General features: G+C 57.3%; 1 protein-coding gene across 1 annotated transcript; it reads left to right on the top strand.

The window, feature by feature from the left end:
• The first annotated feature begins 3,629 nt into the window (after nucleotides 1-3,629).
• WNT6 (Wnt family member 6) lies at nucleotides 3,630-15,783 on the top strand. Its single transcript, XM_060015539.1, has 4 exons — nucleotides 3,630-3,751; nucleotides 12,702-12,922; nucleotides 13,150-13,484; nucleotides 15,155-15,783. The coding sequence occupies exons 1-4, from the start codon at nucleotides 3,672-3,674 to the stop codon at nucleotides 15,614-15,616; spliced, it is 1,098 nt and encodes a 365-aa protein (XP_059871522.1). The 5' UTR covers nucleotides 3,630-3,671; the 3' UTR covers nucleotides 15,617-15,783.
• Nucleotides 15,784-23,165: the final 7,382 nt, after the last annotated feature.

Below are 23,165 nucleotides of genomic sequence, written 5' to 3'. Positions count from 1 at the left end.
GAAACAAAGAAACAGAGAAAGTGATTTAGAGACAGACACAAATAGAGACCGAATTATGGAGATGGGAGAGACGTGAAAAGACACAGAAAGACAGTGAGAGAGAGAATCCGACAGACAGAGGGCTCTGCTTTCCCCTGCAGCGATTCTGATGTTATCTGTCTCCAGCTGCCTCTCTCCCTCTCCACAGTCCCCACCTCTGCCCCTCCTTCCTCTCCAACCCCACAGCCAGACACCCCTGTCTCTCCTTCCCCACCTCTCTTTTGCGACGAGGCCTAGACCTAAGGCAGAGAGATGGGGGAAGAGGTGGAGGGGGCCCAGAGGACAGAGGGAGAGGGATCAGAGTGGCACCATCCCATTCATGCTGCAGAGGTGATGTGTGTGTGCGTTTGTGTGGGCATGTGATCTCCAGGGAAGCAGGCATGTGTCTCAGCCTGAGCCAGCCCACCTGTGTGTCCATCCAAACCTGTGGGTGAAAGTTACCCAGCATTGTCTAGGAGAGGTGAGGGAGTCCTGTGGTTTCTGTGGGGTATCTGGAAGTCTGTGCCCAGCTGTGGGTGTGTACGAGTGTGCATGCGTGTGCATGCATCTTGATCTGTCTTTGTATGCCTCTGGCTCCATCTCCTAGTTTCCCAGCCCTGCTCCGTGGAGGGTCTTCTAAAGTGACAGTGATGGACTGAAGCCTCAGGAACATCTGAACTCATCTCTCTGAAGGTTTGAGGGCTTAAGGGCAGAAGTCATTGCTCTAGCTCTGACCAGAGGCCAGCCAACCCCTCGATGGGGTGCAGAGAAGGCAGAAGGCAGTGGGCAGAGGCAAGGTTGCCCTTGGGACAGGGGCCCTGGGAACTGGGGCTTCGGGAGGCCTGCCCGTCACAGACTGCAGCCCACCCCTCCCCTGCCTCAGTGCTCCTGCAGGCACTACTGGGCCGGCTGACTCTGAAATGGGATTCAGGGGTGCATTGGTGGGGGGAGCACGAGGGCTTGGGGAGTCCAGATATGGCCAAATATTCTACAAGGTCTGGCCAGAGAGAGTACTGCCGGAGGGGTGGGGCCTTCTGCGTGTGTTTGTAGGAAAGGTGGGGGGTGGGGGCAGAAAGACTGCCTGCGGGGGAGAAGGCTTCTTGGCAAACGCCCCAGTTTCCTGAGCTGATCCCTGCTCCCTGCCACTGCTCCCAATTCTGTTGTTTCAATAACATCATTTTTATCCACCCCACAGAGAGACCATGTCTTAGGAGGGGGAGGGGAGGGGCAGGGCTAGGGCATGAGGGGGTGGTAATGGAGAGAGGCTGGGGTCTGGAGGCAGCAGGGACTAGATTTGGGGCGATCCCTCCTCAGGCAGAGGCAGGGCGGTCCCAGAGCCCTGGTCCCCTGATGACAAAGACAAATACATTAAAATTCTTGCCTCGGAGAAGAATGCAGGATAGGGAGAGCATTTCATAATCTGCAATAACAGTAGCAGGGTGGGGGCGGGGGACCGGGGGGGGCAGGGGGTTCAGAACCCAGGCAGTGGTCCCCAGGGGGTTGGTCGTTGGCCACCTGCAGCCTCCAGAGACCCCCAGAGCCCTCCAGCCGCCTGTTCAGCACCATCTGGCCTGAGTGTGTGCCCAACCTGGTCATGTCATTGAGTGTGCAGGGTCTGGAGTTGGCACTGCCCTGCAGCAACAGCAACTGTGTATAAAATTAAGAGGTGCAGGGGCTGTGTATGGCATCTGGATGCTCTTAAGGGCTCAAATGGGAGGGGCTGCACTTGGGCCATGCCCCCCTGGCTATCTCCCTCAGCCACTAGCCCCCTTCTCTAGAACGCTCCAGCACCCTGACCAGACCTCTCAGTACCCAGTACAAGGAATTAGACTGACTCAACCTGGACACCGGGGCCCTGGGGTGGGGCTCCCAGCAAACCCAGGGGCTTCCCTATGTGCCTAGCCCAATGTTTCTCCATTTCCTTTCTCTTCTCCACTTGCTCATCCTTCCTTTCCCAGATCTGCCTCCTCCCCTGGGATAGGCATCTGTGGTCTTTTATTGCAACCCCAGCCCACCTTGACCCACTTGTGCCCACACTCGGAACCTTGCCTTCTCTCTGCTCACCAGGGTGTTCCTCTTACTTCTTTGGGCAGTGGCCTCATTCCCCAAGTTCAGGTGCTCCCCGCCCCTCCCATTCCAGAAGACCGGGAGCTTTCCTCCAGGTGCCTGAAGTTTCTGCCACACGGGCTTGAGGTCGTCTGTCTGTCCTCTCCACCCAGGAGCACCCTTACAGCTTGATGGCTGCTCTGGACAGCGGTGGCAGGGAGACTGGCCTTTGCTGTGGAATGTCCTGCACCACCTGTCCCTCGGCACCCCTGGGGCACACGGGGCCAGAGGGAGGAGCAGGGACTACAGCTCCCTGCCAGCCCGCTTGGTGTGATGAATGGAGCTGTCCTTCCTCCCCACGGGGCCTTTGATCTCCCCCCGTGGGGAGGGGGCCAGGGGCATCAAAGACATTTTTGTGGCATTAGAGAATCAGATAAACGCCATCTCACCTGCAGCTGGCCCTCCCACCCCCTCCGGCCCCGGCCAAGTTGGGGGGAGCGGCCTGAGGCAGGGACCCACGGACCCACGAGGCCCGGCTGCAGCGAGTTCTGACCCTTCACTCTCTTGGAAGTCTGCAAGCTCCACTCTGTCGCTCGCTTACACGTGCGAGCGCTGGATCGCAGGCCATAAAGAGGTTCTTCTTGCTGTGTCCTCTCCCCTCCGCACCTCCTCCCCTGAAGTCGGGCCTGATGAGGCGGGGGCTGGGGAGGAGAGTGGAGGCCTAGCGCTTCCTCCCGTGCTCAGGGAAAGGCTGAAAGAGGGGCGTGCGGCGCGGAGGCCGGGTCCGGTAAGAGGTGACCCCTCCGGAGTGTGCCCATCGGGCCGTCGAGTTCGACACCCCTAGCCGGAGCACCCAGCGCCCGGGGCCAACTTCCTCTCCTGGCCCCCGCTCCAGCATCCCACTCCGCACCGCCCCCCAACCCAAACTCCCTCATTCCTGGGAAGTTTTCTCTCTTTACAGTCAACAAACCTGTCAAACGTCTCTCTTCCAGCCCGTCCCCCATTCCTCAGCTCCTTTTCCTTCCCCCGCTAACCCTTCTCCACCCTACTTCCCCGCCCCTCCTTGCCCCCGACTCCGGGCGGCGGCCGGGGGCTCCCAGGCGGTGAGAGGCGAGGTGAGGGGGCGAGGCGGGCGGGTCCCCCAGCCACGAGCGCGCTCGGGCCCCGCCCCGGGACCTCGCTCCCGCCCTCCGCTGAGCTCCGCGCCCGCCGCCCCGGGGCGCTCGGCTCCCTCCCGAGAGTCCCGCCGCCTGACTGTCGCAACTGCCACCCCCACGGCCCCCCTGCCCCCCGCCCCCGCCCCGGCCCCGCTCCCCTCCCACCCCCACCCTCGGCTCTGATTTCTTCTCCCGAGCGAGCTCGGCAGGAGACACAGGCGCTGGCTGCCCCGTCCGCTCTCCGCCTCCGCCGCGCCCTCCTCGCCCGGGATGGGCCCCCCCGCCGCCGCCGCCGCCGCCGCCGCCGCCGCCGCCGCCGCCGCCGGAGCCATCGCCTCCCGGCCGCCGCCGCCGTCGCCGCGCTCGCCCTGAAGCCCGGGCCCCCGCGCGCACCGGCTGGCCCCGCAGCCTCGTCCCCTGGCCGCCCCGGCCCGCGGTAGAGCTGTCACGATGCAGCCGCCCGCGCCCTCCCGCCTGAGGCTGCTGTTCCTGCTGCTCCTGTGTCCGGCGCACGTCGGCGGACTGTGGTGGTGAGTACTGCGTCTGACTGTCCCCGCGGGGCTCCTGGAGCTCGAAGGCGGGGGCCTCGGGACCGATAGTGGGGCTCTGAATTGCGCTCCTGCCGCCTCCGGGCTCTACCTGTGCGCAGAGCCCAGCCGCCGGGCAGCTGGAGACGAGAGGGGGAGGTGCGTGCCGCTCCTGCCAGCCTCCTCCAGGGGCACTTCTGAAATGCCACTTAGATATGCCCACACACCCCCGCTCCCCCCTTACATTCTACTGTGTTTCCTTCTCCTGTGTCCCACCCCAGATTATGCGCCCAATCCAGGTCACCAAGGAATTGGCAGATGGGTAGGAAAGACATTGGGGAGACGGGCAAGATCTGTAGTCTGAGATCCGAATAAAAGAGTTTGCGAGGAGGGCTTTGGATTTAGGGGAGGAGGGCTGGATTTGGGGAAAAGAGGGGAGCAAGGTGGGAAGCCACAGGCGGGAAGACTCAAACAGCTGCCTCTTCCCCGCCCTGCTTTGCCCACAAACCCACCAGCTTCTGTCTGGGCTCCTCCAGAGTGGGCGGTAGGGGCGGGAAAAGGAGTGTAAAGGGGAAACCGAGTCAGAACCTTAGCTTTCTCTACTTCCTCCTCCCCGACCAAAGAGGAGGAAAGGCAGGAAGGGACCCAAGCCTATGCCCTTCCATATGTAGGGGTCATGGGTGAAAAAATGTGCAGCTCGGGACGTACTGGGAACCGCGGAGGGTCCTGGAGGAAGGGAGGGAGGCCTGGCCAGCCAAGGGTTGGGGACGTCTTCCCAGACCTAGCCTCTCGACTTGGCCCTAGCTAGAGCAGACGCCTAGGCAGCTAAGGTTGAGGGAACTTTGAGTCTCGGGAGGTGGACAGAGGCTGGGGAGGTGGGTGCCCGGCCGGGACCGCTCAGAGATCCGGATCCCGTAGACTTTTTTTTCCTTCTCAGTCTCAGGAGCAGCAAAGACTCGCCCGGAATAGTTGTGTTTAGAGAGGAGGGACTTGGACAATACCGCTGGTGCATCAGCCAATCGTAAGAAGGCAAGGTCTTGTCTATTTGCATATCACAATGTCACTGGCTGGATTCTCTACCCTCCACTCCTCTCCCACCCCGGGATTTGGAAGAAGGGGTGGGGCAGGCAGATCCTTCTCTTCTAGGAAGATAGCTGGATGCCCACACAGGGAGCTGCTGGCCACCATCCCACTTCCATGATGTGGGAGAGAAGTCCCTCAGGGTGTCGCTGAGGGGACAAACTGAGGACGACCGAGGTCCTGGCTAGGGAACATGCGTCCTTTGATCCTGACTTAGAATAATGCAGTAGCAGCTTTGAAATAGACAGACCTGAGATCTAATCTCCCCCATTTGTTAAGCCTGTGACTTTGGGCAAGCCACTTCTCCCTGCTCCCAGATGTCTCAACTGTAGAACAGGGAGTCAGTCCCCCTAGCTGGCAGGCTCCATAGGAGGATTATGTGGGATGACCTACAACATAATTGGACATTAGGAGGTGCTCCTAAATGTAAGTCTCCTCCTCGACACCCCAGGTTCCGGCCAGAGTCCCCATGGGTGAAAAGGGGGATTAATTTAAATGTAAAATCCAGGGTCCCCAGCAAAATTTTGTAAAGGCATCTCTATCTCTTGTTCCCCATGCACACCTTTCCTAACTTTGCCCTTCCTCAAGGTATGGGGACAGGGGTCTCTCCCTGATGGCTGTTGCCTTCCCTTCCCCCTGCCCCATTTGTCCCAATTTTCTCATCCTTCCAGTTAAAAATACCACTTCCTCCATGAAGCTGTCTCTCTGTCTTCCCTCCCTTGCCTTCTCTGTGCTCCCACTGCACTCCATGCATTGGGCAACTATGCCAGTTATGCATTTTACTGACAACCATCTCCTCTTGGGCCTCTTTTCCCTGCTCCTGGAAGGCCAAGCGTTTGTCTTTAGGGCCCGGAAGACTGAAGGTGCTGGGGACAGTTTTATGGAGTGTTGCTGAGTTCATCTTTCTGGGGTTTGTATCCATGGGGGTTCCTTTGTTTAGGAAGGGCTGTTGGGTGGGAGCCACACCAGAGGGAGAGAGACTTGGTCCCTTGGAGACTGACCCTGAAGCTGGAAAGCAGGGAGTGGGGGAGGAGGTGAGGAAGGCAGGTGTGGGAGAACACAGAGGCCTTCATGGCCACAGCTGCAGGGCGAGCCGGGTGAAGAGTGAGGGGTTGGGATGATAAGGTGTCTGGCGAATGCCTCACTCAGATGCTTCTGAGAGGCTCCTGTCATTCCTTGCCCCCCACCCCGGAGGCTTCACCATAAGTAAGAGCTTCTTCAGGCCAGGAGATTCTAGGCTGCTCCCTGATGCCTAGGACTGGTTTGCTGGACCTCTTCTCTCTGCTTCTCAGAGAAGCCAGGCCAGAGCTCTAGAGGTGGACAGGAAAGCAGCTGGCCTCGCAGCAGCCCACTGAAGTCCAGGCTGACATTCTAGCAGCAGCCAGGCTGGGAGGAGACAGGACCCCAGGAACTCTGAGCGACTGGACTGTCCCGGTCAGGAAAGGAGGGTCCTGGAGGAGAGCGGCCCAGGCCCTGGAATAGGCTCAGGGACCTGGCTCCAGGTCCCGGAGAAGTTTCGCTTCCACTTTCTTTCCCCCTCCCCCATCTTCTCCGATGCAATGCATGCTTTCTAAACTCTGCCTCTGGCCTCTGTCTGTCTCTCTCCCATCTGTAACCATATCTTTGTGAATTGCAGAATCCCAGATTCCAGGACACTGGCCAGGCTCTCTGGAGGTCATCTTGTCCAGCTTACTGCCTCCAGGCCATCCAGCCTATGCTCTGGCCCTGACAGATCCCGTTCTGGTCATCAGCTCCCACCTCTCCTATCCTGCTCCCTGCCCCCCTTCCCTCCTCCCCCGGGAAGTTCTTCTCAATGTCTAACCCATCTTTATTTATACCTCCAATTAGTGGATGTAGAAAATAGCTCACTCTCACAGAATACCAACATCAATCTCCCTTCTTCTCCCTTCCTCTTTCCTATTTCTGTTTTATAGTTTCTATGAAAGAAACTAACCCTCCCCTTGTTCCACTAGGAAAAGCACCACTCAGTCTCACTCCCTTCCCCCATCTCATCTTGCCTCCCTTCCCTATGGAAACAGGAACAGACGCCTAGGACAGCCTCACCTCTAGTCCCTCGGGGAAGCAGGGAAAGGACCCAGGCTTCTTCCCGACACCCCGGTTTTCCAGTTGTGACTGCCCCCACCCTTTCCCATCCCCTCTTCCTCTGGGGCCCCTGACCCTTCATGGGCACTCCTGTGGCTGGCCCCCACAGACTCAGGATGGGGCGGGGGTGGGGTGGCCGTCCAGCACCCCCTCCAGGCCTCCCGCTTTGGCAGCTTCCCCTGGAGGGAGACAATGGGGCTGTGAGCAGAAAAGGGCAGGGGCAAAAGGAGGCTGGCTCGGTCCAGGCCAGAGCATGCCCTGAGCCCACCAGAGTCCTGGCACTGTGACATTTCCTGTGGGGCGCAGCCCCCTCCTGCCCCATTCTCATCACAAGCCAGGAGTTGGTGGGGGAGGTCAGTGGGAGGCTTGATCACCAGGGCCCAGTGAGGGGGATTCCAGAGTGTGTACTTTGATGGAGAAATCCAGCTGTGGAGGGGATGAGGCGAGGGTGGGGCGGGCAGCCAGGCCTCGGTCAGGCTGGCAGTAAGGCACCCAGCCAGCCAGAGCAGGAGGCGCTGGGGAACGCAGAAGCCAGCCCCTGGGGGCTGGAGAGGGTGCCCTCTAGCCTGCGCCTTCCTTCCTGCGGGGGGTGGGCGGGGTGGGGGGGTGAGATCTTGGGTGCTTCCCCTGGACTGCCTGAGGAGGAGCTCGGGGAGGGAAAGGTCGCTGGGAGGGTTCTTCACCCACTTTCCACCTGGCCTCTTGGGCTGGTTTCTCCAGCTCGGAGCCCTCTGTTTAATCCAGAAACGAGATCTAGAAATGACTTAGAGATCATCTGGTCCAATCTTCTCACTTACAGTGAGAACTCTAGCCAAAGCTCAGGGACAGGAGGTGACTTGCCCAAGGCCCCCCAGAATGCAAGTTGCTGAGGGCTGGGACCGGGAGCCCACCTCCTGCTGAGTACCGCACCCTTGTGTGCTGTGGGGCTCAGGAAAGGGGTACAGGGCCTTCCACGGGCCCCTCTGCTCCCCCATCCCCACCCTCACACAGTGCTCCCCACCTCAGCATGGGAGAGCAGAAGGCACATGACGGATGCTCACCGGCATATCCAACGGATGGTCACCGTGTCCATGCCTTTGCCTCCCACAGCCCTGACCAATGGGAAGCCCTCTTCTGCAGTGAAGTCATTCAGGGCAGGAAAAGCCCCTGCCTCTTCCAAGAGCAATGAGGAGGAGAGAAGTGTGAGGAGGTGGGAAGGGCAGCACCCAGCACAGGGCAGAGAGAACCAGATTGGGCTGGGGTGGTGGGGGGCCGTGGAGAGGCAGGGGTTAATGGAGCTGGGGCATCACTGGCTTTGATGTGGTGGTCGGGGAGGGGGGAGGGACAGGGGGAGGGGAGCAGTAATTACCGAGTTAGACAGAGCAGGACAGGACAGGCGGGCCGGGCACAGGCCCGGGCCCAGCTGCCTCAGCAGCCGTCAGGCAACATTTTTCTGCCCCTTCTCCACCACCCACCTCCCCCACCCCTGTGCAGCCCCCGCCCACGGCCCCAGGGCTCAGGGCTCCCTCTGCTGGCTCTTGGGAGTGAGGGTCAGACTAAGGAGCGTGGGGAACTAGCGGGGGGCTGGCTGTGAGACCCTTCAGAGGAGCAGGCATCAGAAGGATCTGTGGTCCTCTCGGCCTCAAGAATCCACCGACCGAGGAGCGCTCGATGGGGAAGGGAGGGGTCCTGGAGGGCGCTCCTGGTCCACGGGCTGGGCTGACAGGGGAGGAGGAGACACTGGGATCCAGGCTAAGTAAGGGCAGAGAGTTGGAGAAAAGCATGTTCTCAGGAATTCACAAACGCTGCCTGATTGCCGTGCGCTGTACAGGCCCAGGAGATGATTAAGGGTGTGAATAGGAAGACAAAACACTTGTGGAAGTCCACTCTCTGGACAGGCTCTTTTCACAGGTAACCTGGGAAGTAGGCAGGTATTATTTATTTCCATTTTACAGTTGAAGACACTGAGGCTCAGAAGGTTAAGTTTCATCATCCGTTCAACCAATGATAAGTACCAGCTTCCCTTGCTAGGGACTTGCTGACATCATAGAACCAGCAAATGGCAGAGCCCAGACACAAACCCAAGTCCGATGGGTCTTCAGACCCCTGAGTGTGTTCTGCTAATGACGTTTACTTCTTCCTGAGGGCCTTGTCTCGAGTGAGTTCATATCTAATTGGAGAGGGAGGACAAGAAAACATGACAAAATAATTATGCCCCTCGCAGCATAACAAACACCCCCCAAATGAGTGCCACTTGGAGTGATGCAAGTCGGGGAGGTCAGTGAGGGCTGGGGCCCAGGGGAGGCTCCTTAGAGCAGGTGGGATCTGAGGCGAGTTTGGAGAGATGCTGGGTGAGGTTTTGATGACTTAGGGGTGGCGAGGGGTGGCTCTGAGTTAGCCAACCCTGCTCAGAGTAAGGGCTATGTGGAGGATGGCACGCGAGGCCACACGAGGTATCCGAAGACCGCAGGTGGCCGTTTCCTCCGGTCCCTTTGGTTTTTAAAATATTCACCTAAATTTCTCTCAGCGGGGATCCCTCCACTGAGTGGCCAGGGTCAGTCACCTCTCTTCTCACCGTGCTCACCTGTACAATAAGGGTGAAGTGGGTGGAGCTGGACTAGAGTATCTCTGACATTCTCTTCCGCCCTCTGAATCCAGGAATGGAAAGGTAAGTTAGGCCAGAAACCCGGACCTCCAAGGCTTAGATCTACAGATGTTGTCAGTAGGAACTGGCTGCCCCCTGACCAAGGTCCCTGGGAGGGAGATCTTGGCACAGGCCGTGCCAGCTAGAATGGCCAAACCCAGGCTTGTCCCATCTTGTCCACATACTGATGTCTTTTAGGGCTAGTCTTGTTTTTTCTATGCTGGAGTGACTGTTTAGGATCTCAGATCCTACATGTTATATATTATATATTTCCTACCACCACTGTGCTCCCGTCACCGCCCCCGCTCCAAACACGCAGATGCTCCCAAACGGGCACATCCTCTCTGGGCTGATCTCAGACGGATGCTAACTCAGAGGCCCCGACAGCAGAGTTCATTCCCTAAGGAAGCAGAAGGGAAGGAAGGAGGGTAAAGGAAGAAGGAAGATGGGGGAGTTCTTTGTTGATGCTCTTAAAGATGGTGTTAAAGTTAGACGGGATATTCAAGCCTCTCTCGCCAACTCCTCACTTTTCTGAAGCCCAGAGAGGGAACTGATTTGCCCAGAGTGGCTCAGCTCACCCAGAGCTGACAGAGACCAGGGTACAAAAGCGAGGCCTGTTGTTTTGCCCAATGCTCCTCTGCCAGTCCCCTTCGGAGTTTCCTTTCCTGTGACTTGAAGATGGGAGTGAGGACAGGAGGGCAGGGAACAAGCTAGTCCCTTGGGATTCTAGCTGCTACTATTGCCCATCCCTCCTCCTGACCGGCTTGTAAACAAGCCTAGTTCCCAGGCAGCCAGCCAGCCTGGGGAGCTAGACCCGGACCAGAAACCGACTCCAGGGCAGCCCCTCAACGCTGTGAAGGGCCAGCCAGCCCCACCTCCTGGAGGGCCCTGCCTCTCATGCTCCTCTCGATTCCTCTCCTATCTCAGGCTCCTGGGAAAAAGACAAGGTCAAGAGGTGTTTCCCCCTCTTGCCTGCGTACCCACACCGTCTCCTGCTTTCCTAGTGCAGGAGGAGGGAGAGGAGACGGATGGGGCAGAGTAACCTTGGGAAGATAAGGCCAGTCAGCCTTGGGAAAGCAGGGAGTTAGCAGAGGGCAGGATTGGGGAGGGGAGAGTGGGGAACTTAGCGGCATGGGGGTGGGGCGGGGAAGATGGGTTTGCAGGGCCCCAGACTCCCAGGTGGAGTTCTGGACATGCAGGTGGCAGAAGAGGAGCTGGACAGCTGCGGGCAGGCCCGCTTCCCTGCCTCTGAATGCAGCGGGGGAAAAAGAAAATGTTTGAGGAAGCTAATTAGGAGTCATGAAACCACATGTGGACAGGGGCCTGGGCTCAAGTGAGGACCTTCTCCTTAGATGGCTCATTCATTCATTCAGAAACATGTATTAAATGGTATTCATTGTAGTATTATAGTAATTGTTCATAATATGCAAATTTTCATTAAAAATGGGAGGGGGGATACAAATTAAGTAGCTAAAAATCTGCCATGGGAGACAAAAGAAAATGACAGTCCTAACTGTCAACGTGCTTGCTCCATAGTCTTATCTGCCGACCTTGTACAGCCATGCTGGAAGCTGCCCCCCAATCCTTTTTGTAATGAAGTGGGATAAGTAGGTGGAAGGCGGAAGGAGAGAGGAGAGAGAGAGAGAGAGAGAGAGAGAGAGAGACACCTAAGGGCAGGGCTGGGGCTGGACCTTCCCAGGCTACAGTTGGAACGCAGTGATGGGCAGGTCCTAAGCATGGAGGAAGAAAGGTCTGGACTATAAGTCTGTTCACTGAGGAGAGAACCTTGGCTCCTGGACTACTTGGGTAGGGGTGATGACAATAACCTGATAGGGTGGTGGTGTGTGTGTGTCACAGGGTGTGGTAGGAGATCTTAAAGGACTGAGCTTACACATCTTCCTGCAACCACATCTTCAAACATCTCACTCCTCAGTGTTGAGAAGTTCTAGCTTAAGACCTAAATTCCTCCTGCTGCTACGTAAGCCCATTACATCTCCTTGCTCTGGGGCCAGAACGTGCCTAGTCAGCACGTACCTACAGAGCAAATGGGGACAGGGGGGCGGATGCACACGAAGGCTAAACTGAAAAGTAGGCCATCTTGACCTTTGGCACCTATCCACCAGCATTTTCCTCATCATTTTCCATCTCTCGGTGCCGCTTCTCCCCACCCAAAATTTTATTCTGCCTTCCGCTAAAGGATTTTTGAGTGGTTTCAAATTACCCTCAGCCCCCAAGTACTCAAATAAGAGCAATCCAATTGAAGTGGTTCCACCCGGGTGTCGGTACCCAGCCAGTATAACCTTCAGGGGTATGGTGCATGGCAACCAAAAGCTTGCCTTGCTGCCATCCTGCTCTGAAAAGGTCACAGACCCTGGAGCAGGAGAAGGGTCAGTGTCACTTACTTTACAACAATGCTTCAGAGACTCAGTCCCCAGTTCCTTCCTCCTGCTCTCCTGTTCAGGGAAACAGGGGATATCAGGGTGGGAGGGCCCACTTTAGAGATCAAAGCTTCACCTTCCTATTTGACAGAAAGAGAAATCTGGGCTAGAGAGACGGTATGACTTTCCTCAGAGGCACCATTCCCTAGCCACTCTAACCTCCTGTGGCTTTCTCTATCTCTGGGATTGCCACTACTTTTCTAGCATCAGGGCTGATCAGCTGACACATTTCCAGCTTGTGGTTCACTAAGACCAGATCCTTCTCTGTCACTGTCTACTTTTCTTTGGTATCTCTTTATGATATATACTTTCTTTTCTTTGACAGCCTTCTTGATCTTTCTTCGGTTAATTTCCTCCTTGTCTCCCTTTTGGGCTAGGCCTGTTGAATTTTAACTGTGGCCTACCTGGTGCCAGGTGCCTTCACTTTGAGTCAAATTCCTATAAGGATTTATTAATGAAGATGTACACAGAAGGTTAATACTGAATCCTTGCTCTATAGCAATTTCAGTCTAGAACCTAATTAAGAGGGGACACACAAATGGAATAGTAAGAGAACCAGACAGGATAATCTGAATTTCAGTTGTGGGGAGCTGGTGGGTGAAGAGGCATGTCACAGCTCCTGGCTGTGGGCTGGGCAGGGCTGGTCTCCCTCCCCCTCACCCACTGCTCTTTGAGTCACACCCCTGATCTGCTGTTCTTTGCTTCCCAGGGCCGTGGGCAGCCCCTTGGTCATGGACCCTACCAGCATCTGCAGGAAGGCACGGCGGCTAGCAGGGCGGCAGGCTGAGCTGTGCCAGGCCGAGCCAGAAGTTGTGGCCGAGCTAGCGCGGGGCGCCCGGCTAGGGGTTCGAGAATGCCAGTTCCAGTTCCGCTTCCGCCGCTGGAACTGCTCCAGCCACAGCAAGGCCTTTGGGCGCATCCTGCAGCAGGGTCAGTGTGGGGAGGAGACCAGGAGGGGGCTGCTTTCTCTTCGCCGGGGGATCAGAGGAGAGGGTGGAGGTTTGGGTAGGCTGCCTGAGCCCCACTTCTCCCACGGGTCAAAGGGCACCCTGCCCTGATCCTGTCTCCCAACCCCCCATCACACTGCCTGGCCCACCGCATTCCCCCAGTACCGAGCTTTGGTCCTGCTGTCTGACTGCCCCTCCCCGCCCCCGCAGACATCCGGGAGACGGCCTTCGTGTTTGCCATAACGGCCGCGGGCGCCAGCCACGCCGTCACGCAGGCCTGCTCCATGGGCGAGCTGCTGCAGTGTGGCTGCCAGGCGCCCCGCGGCCGGGCCCCGCCCCGTCCCCCCGGCCTGCCAGGTACCCCTGGGCCCCCGGGCCCCGCGGGCTCCCCCGACGGCAGCGCCGCCTGGGAGTGGGGAGGCTGCGGCGACGACGTGGACTTCGGGGATGAGAAGTCGAGGCTCTTTATGGACGCGCAGCACAAGCGGGGACGCGGAGACATCCGTGCGTTGGTGCAACTTCACAACAACGAGGCGGGCCGGCTGGTGAGTCTGGGCAGGGATGTGTAAGGGTGTGTGTGTGTGGAAATGCGTGTGCGGAAATGTGTGAGTGTGGGCAGCTTTGAAAGGATGTGGGAGAGTGTGGTATGTGCGGAGGACTGAGTTTGTGGAAGGGTGTGGGGAAGTGAGGGTGTGAGTGAGGGTATGCAGTGTAGGAGTTCATTAACGTGTGCAGGGGAGCCAGTGTGGCCATGGGGACCACTTGGGAAGATTGGCTGGGGGCCTGGATGGGCATGTGGGAGGGGAAGTGGCCAGCCTAGAAGAGGGAGTTACTTGGGGGGCCTGGGAGGGCCTGGGGCTGATGGCCCAGTGAGCAGGGTAGGGAGGGGACACCCAGGGAAGAGGACCCAGGGCCTTTAGGGACCTCAGGTAGGGAGGACACACCTCTGAGACAGGACATGTGGGGCAAAGCTTGGGGTAGGTAGGGAGCTGGCTGCCAGGGCAGGGGCAGAGGAGGGAGACAAAGGCTGGGGACGAAAGAAAGGCTAGAGGCGAGGTAAAGGTATGGGGTCTGGAGGTAGGGGAGCCGGGAGAAGTCGGGGAGGCCTGGAAATGGACTAAACAGGTCCAAGGGAAAATGGGCTTGGAAAGGAGAGAAGAACGAGAAGTAGATCCTGATGGCAGAAGGGGGTCAGGCAGCGGCCGGAAAGCTGTGATCGGATCTGGGCACTTAACTGGCTGCCCAGCAATCCCAGATCAGTCCCTGTCCAGAGCCCTGGCAGCCTCTCCCCTTCCCTCTGTGATGATGAGGGTCCCATGAGCTCCTGTTTAGGGACTAGAAGCAGTCTGAGTCAGATGTTTACAGGAGGTGATGGGGGGAAAGAGAAGGGGCCTGGGAGCGGGAGGGAGATGTACAGGTCTGTAGATCAGGTTGGCCCCTGGACTCTGAGCTTCCGGAAATGATCTTCCTGGGGCGTCTGACCCCTTAAATCCCTAGTGGGGTTGTGAGTCTTCGACCCCAGCTTCAGACATAAATAGTAAATAAAAGGCAGGACTCCTGGGTTCCAGTTCTCAGTAGTGCGTCCACAGTGGGCCCTCCTGCACCGTATGCCTCAGTTCTAGGTTGTGCTAGGGACCCCCCCCCACACACACACATCCTATGTCTTCTAGGGTTCCGGCCTGAGGCATTGGGCAGGGGGGTGAGAGGGGGACCAGAGAGGAATGTCCAGACAGGCCCACATACCTGTCGGAGAGGGTTGGGGAGGGGTGGCGGAGACAGAGCCCAGGCGGCCTGCTCTGCCTGGGGCCCTGAGGAGCAGGAATGAGGGGGTTGGCCTGGCAGGAGGAATAGGGTGCGAAGCTGCCACCTTCCCCACCCGCCTCCCTCCAGGGAGAATCTCTCCCCTGCTGTCCATTATGCTTTCTCCCCCATTCCCTGGCTTTGGATCCTGGAACCTCTACGCTGCATAGTGACCCCCACTCCCCACTTCTCCTACTTCTCCATCATTCTTCCTCCTCCTCTCCGGGCTGTGGGGCCCTTGATTTCCTCCTCCCCACTTTGCGCTCTCCTGTTTTGTTTGTTTGTTTTTGGTCTCTGCTCTTTTCTTTCTTTCATCCACCACCCTCCCCATCTTATTTTCTGTCGGTCTTCTGGGCCTCGCCGCGTCCCGCCTTCCGGATCTGTCTCCATCCGCCCGCACCTCTGCTCCCCGCAGGCCGTGCGGAGCCACACGCGGACCGAATGCAAGTGCCATGGCCTGTCGGGCTCATGCGCGCTGCGCACCTGCTGGCAGAAGTTGCCCCCGTTCCGCGAGGTGGGCGCGCGGCTGCTCGAGCGCTTCCACGGCGCCTCGCGTGTCATGGGCACCAACGATGGCAAGGCTCTGCTGCCCGCTGTCCGCACGCTCAAGCCGCCTGGCCGCGCTGACCTACTATACGCCGCCGACTCGCCCGACTTCTGCGCCCCCAACCGGCGCACCGGTTCGCCGGGCACGCGCGGCCGCGCCTGCAACAGCAGTGCCCCGGACCTCAGTGGCTGCGACCTGCTGTGCTGCGGCCGCGGCCACCGCCAGGAGAGCGTGCAGCTCGAGGAGAACTGTCTGTGCCGCTTCCACTGGTGCTGCGTAGTGCAGTGCCACCGCTGCCGCGTGCGCAAGGAACTCAGCCTCTGCCTCTGACCCATCGCCCGGCTCCCCAGACTGCGCGCAGAGCCGCCTCTCGGCACCTGCGGGACCTCTGGGCGCCAGCAGGGGGCGTTGCCAGGTTTCCCCTGGGAAAGTCCATCTCCCAGGCCTCTCTAGAAACTGTGAGGCGGTGGGGCTTGAGATATACGCCCGCACATCAAGGCCCAGGGCACCGGAGGAGCCTCCAAGGGGCGCTTCCCGGGGGCTTCTGGGGGAGACCTCTCTCCTCGGCCCCCAGATAGAAACCAAAGAGCCAGTTTCTAGGCCTCGGGATGCGGGGCTCCTCAGAACTGCTGGCCATGGGGTGGGTGGGTGCATTTAGTATCAATAAAAATATTTAAATCAATAGGACTGGGCCCATAGTTTGGAGGAGGGCTGCCATGGGGACAGGCTCTGAAAGGAGTGAGTAAAGGGAGATGGTTTTGATAGAACTAGCCTCTCAGGGGTCATCACCCTGGTTCCCTATCTTCCCCCTACCGGACTGGGCTCTTCTGGCAACGAAGAGTACCAAATCTCTCCCTTGGCATTCTCCTTGTTCTGTCTAGTACACATCTAGGGCTTGAATCTGCAGGCTGGGGGAGAACTAGGATGCCTCTTTAAAGGAGCAGACTGAGAGGGTCTAGAGAAAGAAGGCCAGAACCTCCGGTGGTGTACTCAGTTCTCACTACAGCCCTTGTCCTAATTCTGGGGCGGGGGTGTGGGGACACCTTTATCTGTCTTTCTGTTTCTGTGGCCCCTGGGGAATTCGAGGGTAGACTTTTAGGGCCACCCAAACTCATAGGATCAAAGCACTTTATAAACTGCAGAATGTGATGAAAATGTTATTAGTAACATCAGCTTTTGTTACCATCAAAACTAACTTCACCTCCATTAACATTGAAAAGACTGCCCAGAATGGCATTTCCAATCACGCTTAGAGGGAGATGAAGCGAAGTTGTCCCAAAGTTTCTCTTGGCATCCAATCACATTTCCTTCTTTCTGATTCCTCTCAGAAAGCTGATGGTGAGGGTAAAGGGACAGAAGAAGGATTTGGGGTTCTGGGTTCGCCAGAACTGGGCCTCAGGCCTCCATCTCACTCCAGAGAGAATGAGAGAGGGTGTAGCCCAATGGCTGGGATTCAGAGCCCCCAATTTCCCCACAGTCCAAATACTGCAGTGGGGAGTGACTCTCCCATCAAGGTATGCAGGGCGAAGCACGAGCATTAGATTCAGACCCTCTGGGTTGGAAACTAGCGCTGCTGCTCACAAGTTTACAGTATAGGCCATGTTAGCCTCGGTTTCTTTACCTATGCAATGGGAATATCATTCTGTTTCAGTTATCCCTTGCTGCATAACAAACAACCCCAAAGTAACTACTTCTCATGATCCTTTAGGTCAGGAATTTGTCAGGACTCAGCTGCATGTTTCTGCTCCTTATGAGAGAACTATTGGCTCTGGTCATTCACTTGGCTAATTCTGCTGGTGGTTCGGCTGGGCTGGACAGTCCAAGATGCTTCACTCATATACCTCTAGTGCCCCAGAGCTTCTCCAGTGGCCTCCTCTCCATGTAACTAGCTTGGGCTTCCTTATGACATGGTGGCCTCAGTGTAGTCAGACATCTTACATAAGGCTGGCTTTCAAAATAGACTGTACCAAACTTGAAGGCAGAAACTGAAAGTCTCTTCTTAAAGTCCAGGCTTAGAAGTTACCCAGCATCACTGTCACTCCTTTTTGGTTGACACAAGTCACAGAACCAGCCGAAAGTCAAGGGAAGGGGAAACACACTCCACCTCTCAAAGGGACAGTGGCAAAGAATTGACAACCATCATAATCTATCCACATCCTCATAGAATTGTGGGAAGGATTTTTTGAGATATGCAAAGCACTTAGCATCTGACAATAATTTATGACAAATTTGTGTTTAATAAATGGTAGTTACTGTGAGAAAGGGGATAGAGAGCTGATGCTTTTGCAGGCGTTGGGCAGGCCCTGATTGCAAATGAAGATACCCAACTCAAACTAGCTTAGGCCAAAGGGAATTAATGAATGGATCTTACACCTGGGAAGTCCAGGGGTAAGTCTGAATTTAGGCACCGCTGAACCCAGGGGCCCAAATGATTGATGTCATTGAACACTCTCTTTCTCTCTCTCCCCCCCCTTTCCCTCTCTCTCTCTCCCCCATCTTCTTCCCTAAACCCCCACCCCCATGTCTATTGTTTCCGTTTGTCTCTGTCTCTCTTTTCACACTGCCCTTATGCTCTCCTGCTGCAGAGAGACTTCCTTTGTATGGTAGCCGTATGTCTACATTCTTAGTGCTGCTAATCCAAAAAGTAATGGCTTTCCCAACAGAAGCCCTAAGGAAGCTGGGATCAGGTCAGCTGGGGTCGCTTGCCTATCCCTGAACTAACAACAATGTCGAGGAAAATGTACCACCATGACTGGGATTGGCAGCCCCCCTAGGACCACAGGGAATGGGGGCACAGGGAGGGCACATTACTTCAAATGAAACAGAGGGAAGGGGAACTCGTCCTGGATGTGACAGACCCTAACCATGGCTTCCAGTGCATCTTCCCTGCCCTGGCAATGGCCCCGGATCCACCTGTATGACCTAGCCTGGTTCAGCCCTCAAAGATCACACTGGGGCTCCAGAGTGAAGCCTGTATGGAGAAGGGGTATAAGGCTTCAGTGAGAAGGAATGGGCATCTGGGTTTTCTTCCTTCCTTCCTCCTTCCCTTCCTCCCTTCCTCCCCCTTCCTCCCTTCCTCCCTTCCTCCCCCTTCCTCCCTTCCTTCCTTCCTCCCTTCCTTCCTTCCTCCCCCTCCTCCCTTCCTCCCCTTCCTCCCCTTCCTCCCTTCCTCTCTTCCTTCCCCTTCCTCCCTTCCTCCCCCTCCTCCCTTCCCTCCCTTCCTCCCTTCCTTCCTTCCTCCCTTCCTCCCCTTCCTTCCTTCCTCCCTTCCTTCCCCTTCCTCCCTTCCTTCCTTCCTCCCCTCCTTCCCCTTCCTCCCCTCCTTCCTTCCTCCCTTCCTCCCCCTTCCTCCCTTCCTTCCCCTTCCTCCCTTCCTCCCCCTCCTCCCTTCCTCCCTTCCCTCCCTTCCTCCCTTCCTTCCTTCCTCCCTTCCTCCCCTTCCTTCCTTCCTCCCTTCCTTCCTATCTTCCTTCCCCTTCCTCCCTTCCTTCCCTTTCCTCCCTTCCTCTCCCTCCTCCCTTCCCCCTTCCTCCCTTCCTCCCTCGCTTCCTTCCTACCTTCCTTCCCCTTCCTCCCTTCCTCCTCCCTCCCTTCCTCCCCCTCCTCCCTTCCCCCCTTCCTCCCTTCCTCCCTTCCTTCCCTTTCCTCCCTTCCTCCCCTCCTCCCTTCCTCCCTTCCTTCCCCTTCTTCCCTTCCTTCCCTTCCTTCCTCCCTTCCTTCCCCTTCTTCCCTTCCTTCCCCTTCCTCCCTTCCTTCCTTCCTCCCTTCCTTCCCCTTCCTCCCTTCCTCCCTTCCTTCCCCTTCCTCCCTTCCTCCCCCTCCTCCCTTCCTCCCCCTCCTCCCTTCCTTCCTTCCTTCCTTCCTTCCTCCTTTCCTTCCCCTTCCTCCTCTTCCTCCCCCTCCTCCCTTCCTCCCCCTCCTCCCTCCCTTCCTTCCTTCCTTCCTTCCTCCCTTCCTTCCTTCCTTCCTTCCTTCCTCCCTCCCTTCCTTCCTTCTTCCCTTCCTTCCTTCCTCCTTTCCTTCCCCTTCCTCCCTTCCTCCCCCTCCTCCCTTCCTCCCCCTCCTCCCTCCCTTCCTTCCTTCCTTCCTTCCTCCCCTTCCTCCTCTTCCTCCCCCTCCTCCCCTCCTCCCCGTCCTTCCTTCCTTCCTTCCTTCCTTCTTCCTCCTTTCCTTCCCCTTCCTCCTCTTCCTCCCCCTTCCTCCCTTCCTCCCCCTCCTCCCTTCCTCCCCCTCCTCCCTTCCTCCCCCTCACCCTTCCTTCCTTCCTTCCTCCCTTCCTTCCTTCCTCCTTTCCTTCCCCTTCCTCCCTTCCTCCCCCTCCTCCCTTCCTTCCTTCCTCCCCTTCCTCCTCTTCCTCCCCCTCCTCCCTTCCTCCCCGTCCTTCCTTCCTTCCTTCCTTCTTCCTCCTGGCTCCCTCTAGTCAAATACCTGGGCTTCAGGGAAGTGTCATGGAGAATTTGGACTCAGAGTCTCTTGAACCTTGGCTAACTTACCAAGGGAGGGAGTGGAACCAGTATTGTGGGCCACATGGTGGAAAAATGAAGCACTGTAAGGATAGGGTTTTTATTCAAAGCTCTGCCTTCGCCAGCGCTCCCTGGCTGTGTACAATACTTACTGTTTTTTAAAAGTCTGCTGCACTTTTCTCAGGGGCCACCAGAGGGCGCACAGAGCCCAGCTTCCCTAATAACAGGGTTCACAGATAGGACCTGCAGGACATCTGGGGGAACTCAGAGAGCTGTGGGCAGGAGAGGGTAGGATGGAAAGGAAGTAAGGAGGCCCACGGAGAGCTCGGGTCAAGCTGCTAGGGTTCCAGACTGTCTGAGACCTCTGGGCTGACCCAGATTTAGGGCTGGGATGCCTGCCTCTGTCTCTACTGCCAGGTTCCGTGGCGGGGGGTGGGGGGGGGTAGTGGTGGTGGTGATATGGGGTGTGTGATGCTGGATATCTTCCTCCATGATGCTAGAGAGGGAAACAGAGGCAGTGGCAGAGACTGACACCACCCCAAGCAGGTTAAAAGGAATTCAGTGGAAGTAGCATGATACAGTGCAAAAAGCCTAGTTTGCTAGCTTGACCTGGGTCAAGTCAGTTAACCTCTCTGGGCCTCAGTTTCCCCAGAATGAAATGAGGTTCCTGATAGCACATTGTGAGAGTGCTTGCAGTCGTTAAACTGGCACTCACATGTTAGCATCCATCTTCTGTGACCAGTAGAGACTGGGAACTCCAGCAAGAGTCTGGGAACTGCCTTCTATGAAAGGTGAGAGTGATGGCCCAGGAGGCACCATTTTAACAATTATCCTGGTCCTCTTTAAGCTCAGAGATGGCTCTGCCCTTTTGCACTGCTGCCCGGGAGGGGGGCTGGAAGCAGAGCTCAGAAATGCCCCATCACCTCAACCCCCCCTTGCTCACCCAGCTGCTCAGCCCCAGGCACAGTCTGAGCCATCGAGGTCCCCCGCTGGCTGAGTGGTGGGGGAATGTGGAACTGGGGAGATGGGGGAAGAGCACAGAGGCACTCCAGATGTGTGCATGACCACATCAGGAACAGTTGGAACACAGGCAGATGGGTGGGGAGGCCGGCAGGAAGGCTCAGGATCAGCCTGAGGCCGAGGGCTCAGGAAGCATTTCCGCTTCCTTTCAATGACCTAACATACAGGAGTTTGGGAGACTGGAGCCGCCCTTACCTTGCTGAGGGGCCATGGTCCCTGAGGCCTGGACAATAGGACAAAGAGCTCCCTTATCAGTCTGGGGCTCCTTCAGTCTCTTCCTCACGAAGATAACCTTCTCTGGCAGGGCATCAGGACTGAGGCCGGGCTGGGCTCGGCTGGGGCAGTGAGGGTCCCACCTGTTCTCACCCTGGCACCTCCCTAGCCCTCCCTTCCCTGCAACCTCCTACAGAGCCACCACAGCTGGAACCATTCTCCGCGCTGCCTTTCATCCCTGGTGCTCCCCCCAACCAGTGGCCCCTGTAATTGTGGTCTCAGGCGGTGGCTGCAGGGGCTGGGGCCAGAGCCCAGGGTGGGGCCAGGGCAGGGCCTGGGGCTGCTGATAGGGGCTTGCCCATGGCATGTGTCCTCTGGCGCTGGGGATCCTGCTGTAGACACTCTGGGCTTCATCTTCACACATGCCAAGGCCGTGTGCCTACCTGTGCCCTCACCTCCCTGGGCTGAGGTAAAGCACTCCAGACGGGCACTCCCGGACCCTCAAGACATCAGGCCTGTACCATGCCTGAGTGCAAGCAAGGCTTGGGTATTGTTTACTTCCTGGAGTTTTCAAAGAAAGGGTCTTCTCCCTCTCCCTTACACTTCTGTATTTCATGAACAGCGGAGGGTAGGGGAGCAAAAAACCATCCTCAGCCCATGAAGGCCAGAGGAAAAAGAAATCAGCCACCCAGCCAGGTCAGTAGCATTTCCCAGGTGTGGGCCTCAAGAAAATCACTTGGGGCCTTGGTTAGAAATGCAGACCCCTGGGTCTTGCCCCTGGAAAGGCTGAGTCAGCTGCACGGGCCCAGAATCAGAATTTGCCTCAATGGCCTACCCTAGGGGATATTTACATCCGATGCATCACGTGTGGGAAGTGCGGAGCAGTAGATGCAGATTAAGGAGGTCTGCAACCTGAATTATGAACTCATTCCCTTATCACATGGGGCCTGTTCCTAATCCTTTCTGGGCCTCAGTTTCCCCAACAGCCAATGGGAATTTGACTCCCAAGCCTGGCTTGTCCCTGCTGGTGCCCTCTGCCACTCTGGGCTCATGCCTCCTTCCCGGGTTGAAAGTGGACCTGCCCTGCCCCTCCCCATACCCTTCCCAAACTCTAGATCCAAGCCGTCCCTGTCCCTGCAGCATGGTGGGGGAGAGTGGGGAGGGGAGGGGGTGGCTGGGGTCAAACAAGGCTCTGGCTGACGCAGACTGCTTCCTGCCCCCCCGGCTGTTTTCCTGCTGTCCAGCCAGACTGCTCCCCCCACTGCCCCACCCTCACCCCCAGCAGCCTCAAGCCCTTAATTCCCGACAGCTGCAGTGGCTGCCAGCAGAGATGGGGGAAAGGAGGGGGAGTATGCCGTCAGCCTGCTGTTGCTCAGGCCGCCCCCATCACCTGACAGTCTGGGGACAAGGAAGGCCCCACCCTTCTCCTTCAACTGCCCAGGGATGGGCAATCCCGGAATGGGCCCCTTTTGTCTCAGAGCCCAGAGGCTCTGGTAGTTTATCCTTAAACCAGGAGGGGCTCTCTTCAGAGAGAGGGGGCAGTGAGGTTGGGAGGGAGGTGTATGTGTAGAGTGGGAGGTTTGTGCCCATTTTACAGAGGAGGATGTCAAGGCCACAGTGGGAGTAGGTTTCACTATCAGGGCCCAGGTTAGAACCAGAAACAGAAGCTGGAGCCTCTGTCCCCAACCCTCTGGCTCTCAGACCCTTACCTGAGTCTAGTACACTCATCCCATATTGAGGTGAGCCCAGTGTTCAGCTGGGGTGTGAAGGCAGAAAGGGATCCCAGAGAGGAGTGGGCCTGAGCCAGGAGGCTGGTGTTGGGGAGCTCTCAGAGGACCAAGCTGGCAGGGCCAAGGTAAGACCTGGAGCATCTGTAGGCAGGGCCCAGGCGAGCAGTTCGTAATGCTGGGGCCGCTGCTGCTGTGCTCTCACTGGGTTTGGTTCCAGCTCTTCCATTAACTTGCTGTGAGAACTTGAGTAAGTCATGACCCTCTCTGAGCTTCAGTATTTTCTTGTGAAATAAAAGGGGACATAATAAGATGACCTTGAAACACACTTTTAGGATTAAAAGGCTCTCTAATCCCTCCTCCTAGGGTGTGCCACCCCGGGGTGCTCTGCTCCCAGACAAGCATTCACTGGTGTCCCAGTAACTTTACCTTCATTGGCTCACTGACTAGATGAGG

This window comes from Delphinus delphis, chromosome 7, assembly GCF_949987515.2.
Source record: "Delphinus delphis chromosome 7, mDelDel1.2, whole genome shotgun sequence".
Taxonomy (NCBI): domain Eukaryota; kingdom Metazoa; phylum Chordata; class Mammalia; order Artiodactyla; family Delphinidae; genus Delphinus; species Delphinus delphis.
The sequence above is the reverse complement of the archived record's forward strand: the minus strand, read 5'-3'. Positions and strand labels throughout refer to the sequence as shown.

What these genes read in the sequence shown, in the direction of transcription:
- WNT6 (XM_060015539.1), top strand. Translation starts at nt 3,672, where the DNA reads ATGCAGCCGCCCGCGCCCTCCCGCCTGAGGCTGCTGTTCCTGCTGCTC. An exon ending in TGGGCGCATCCTGCAGCAGG is followed by an intron (nt 12,923 to 13,149) that starts GTCAGTGTGGGG and finishes CCGCCCCCGCAG; the next exon opens with ACATCCGGGAGACGGCCTTC. An exon ending in ACAACGAGGCGGGCCGGCTG is followed by an intron (nt 13,485 to 15,154) that starts GTGAGTCTGGGC and finishes TGCTCCCCGCAG; the next exon opens with GCCGTGCGGAGCCACACGCG.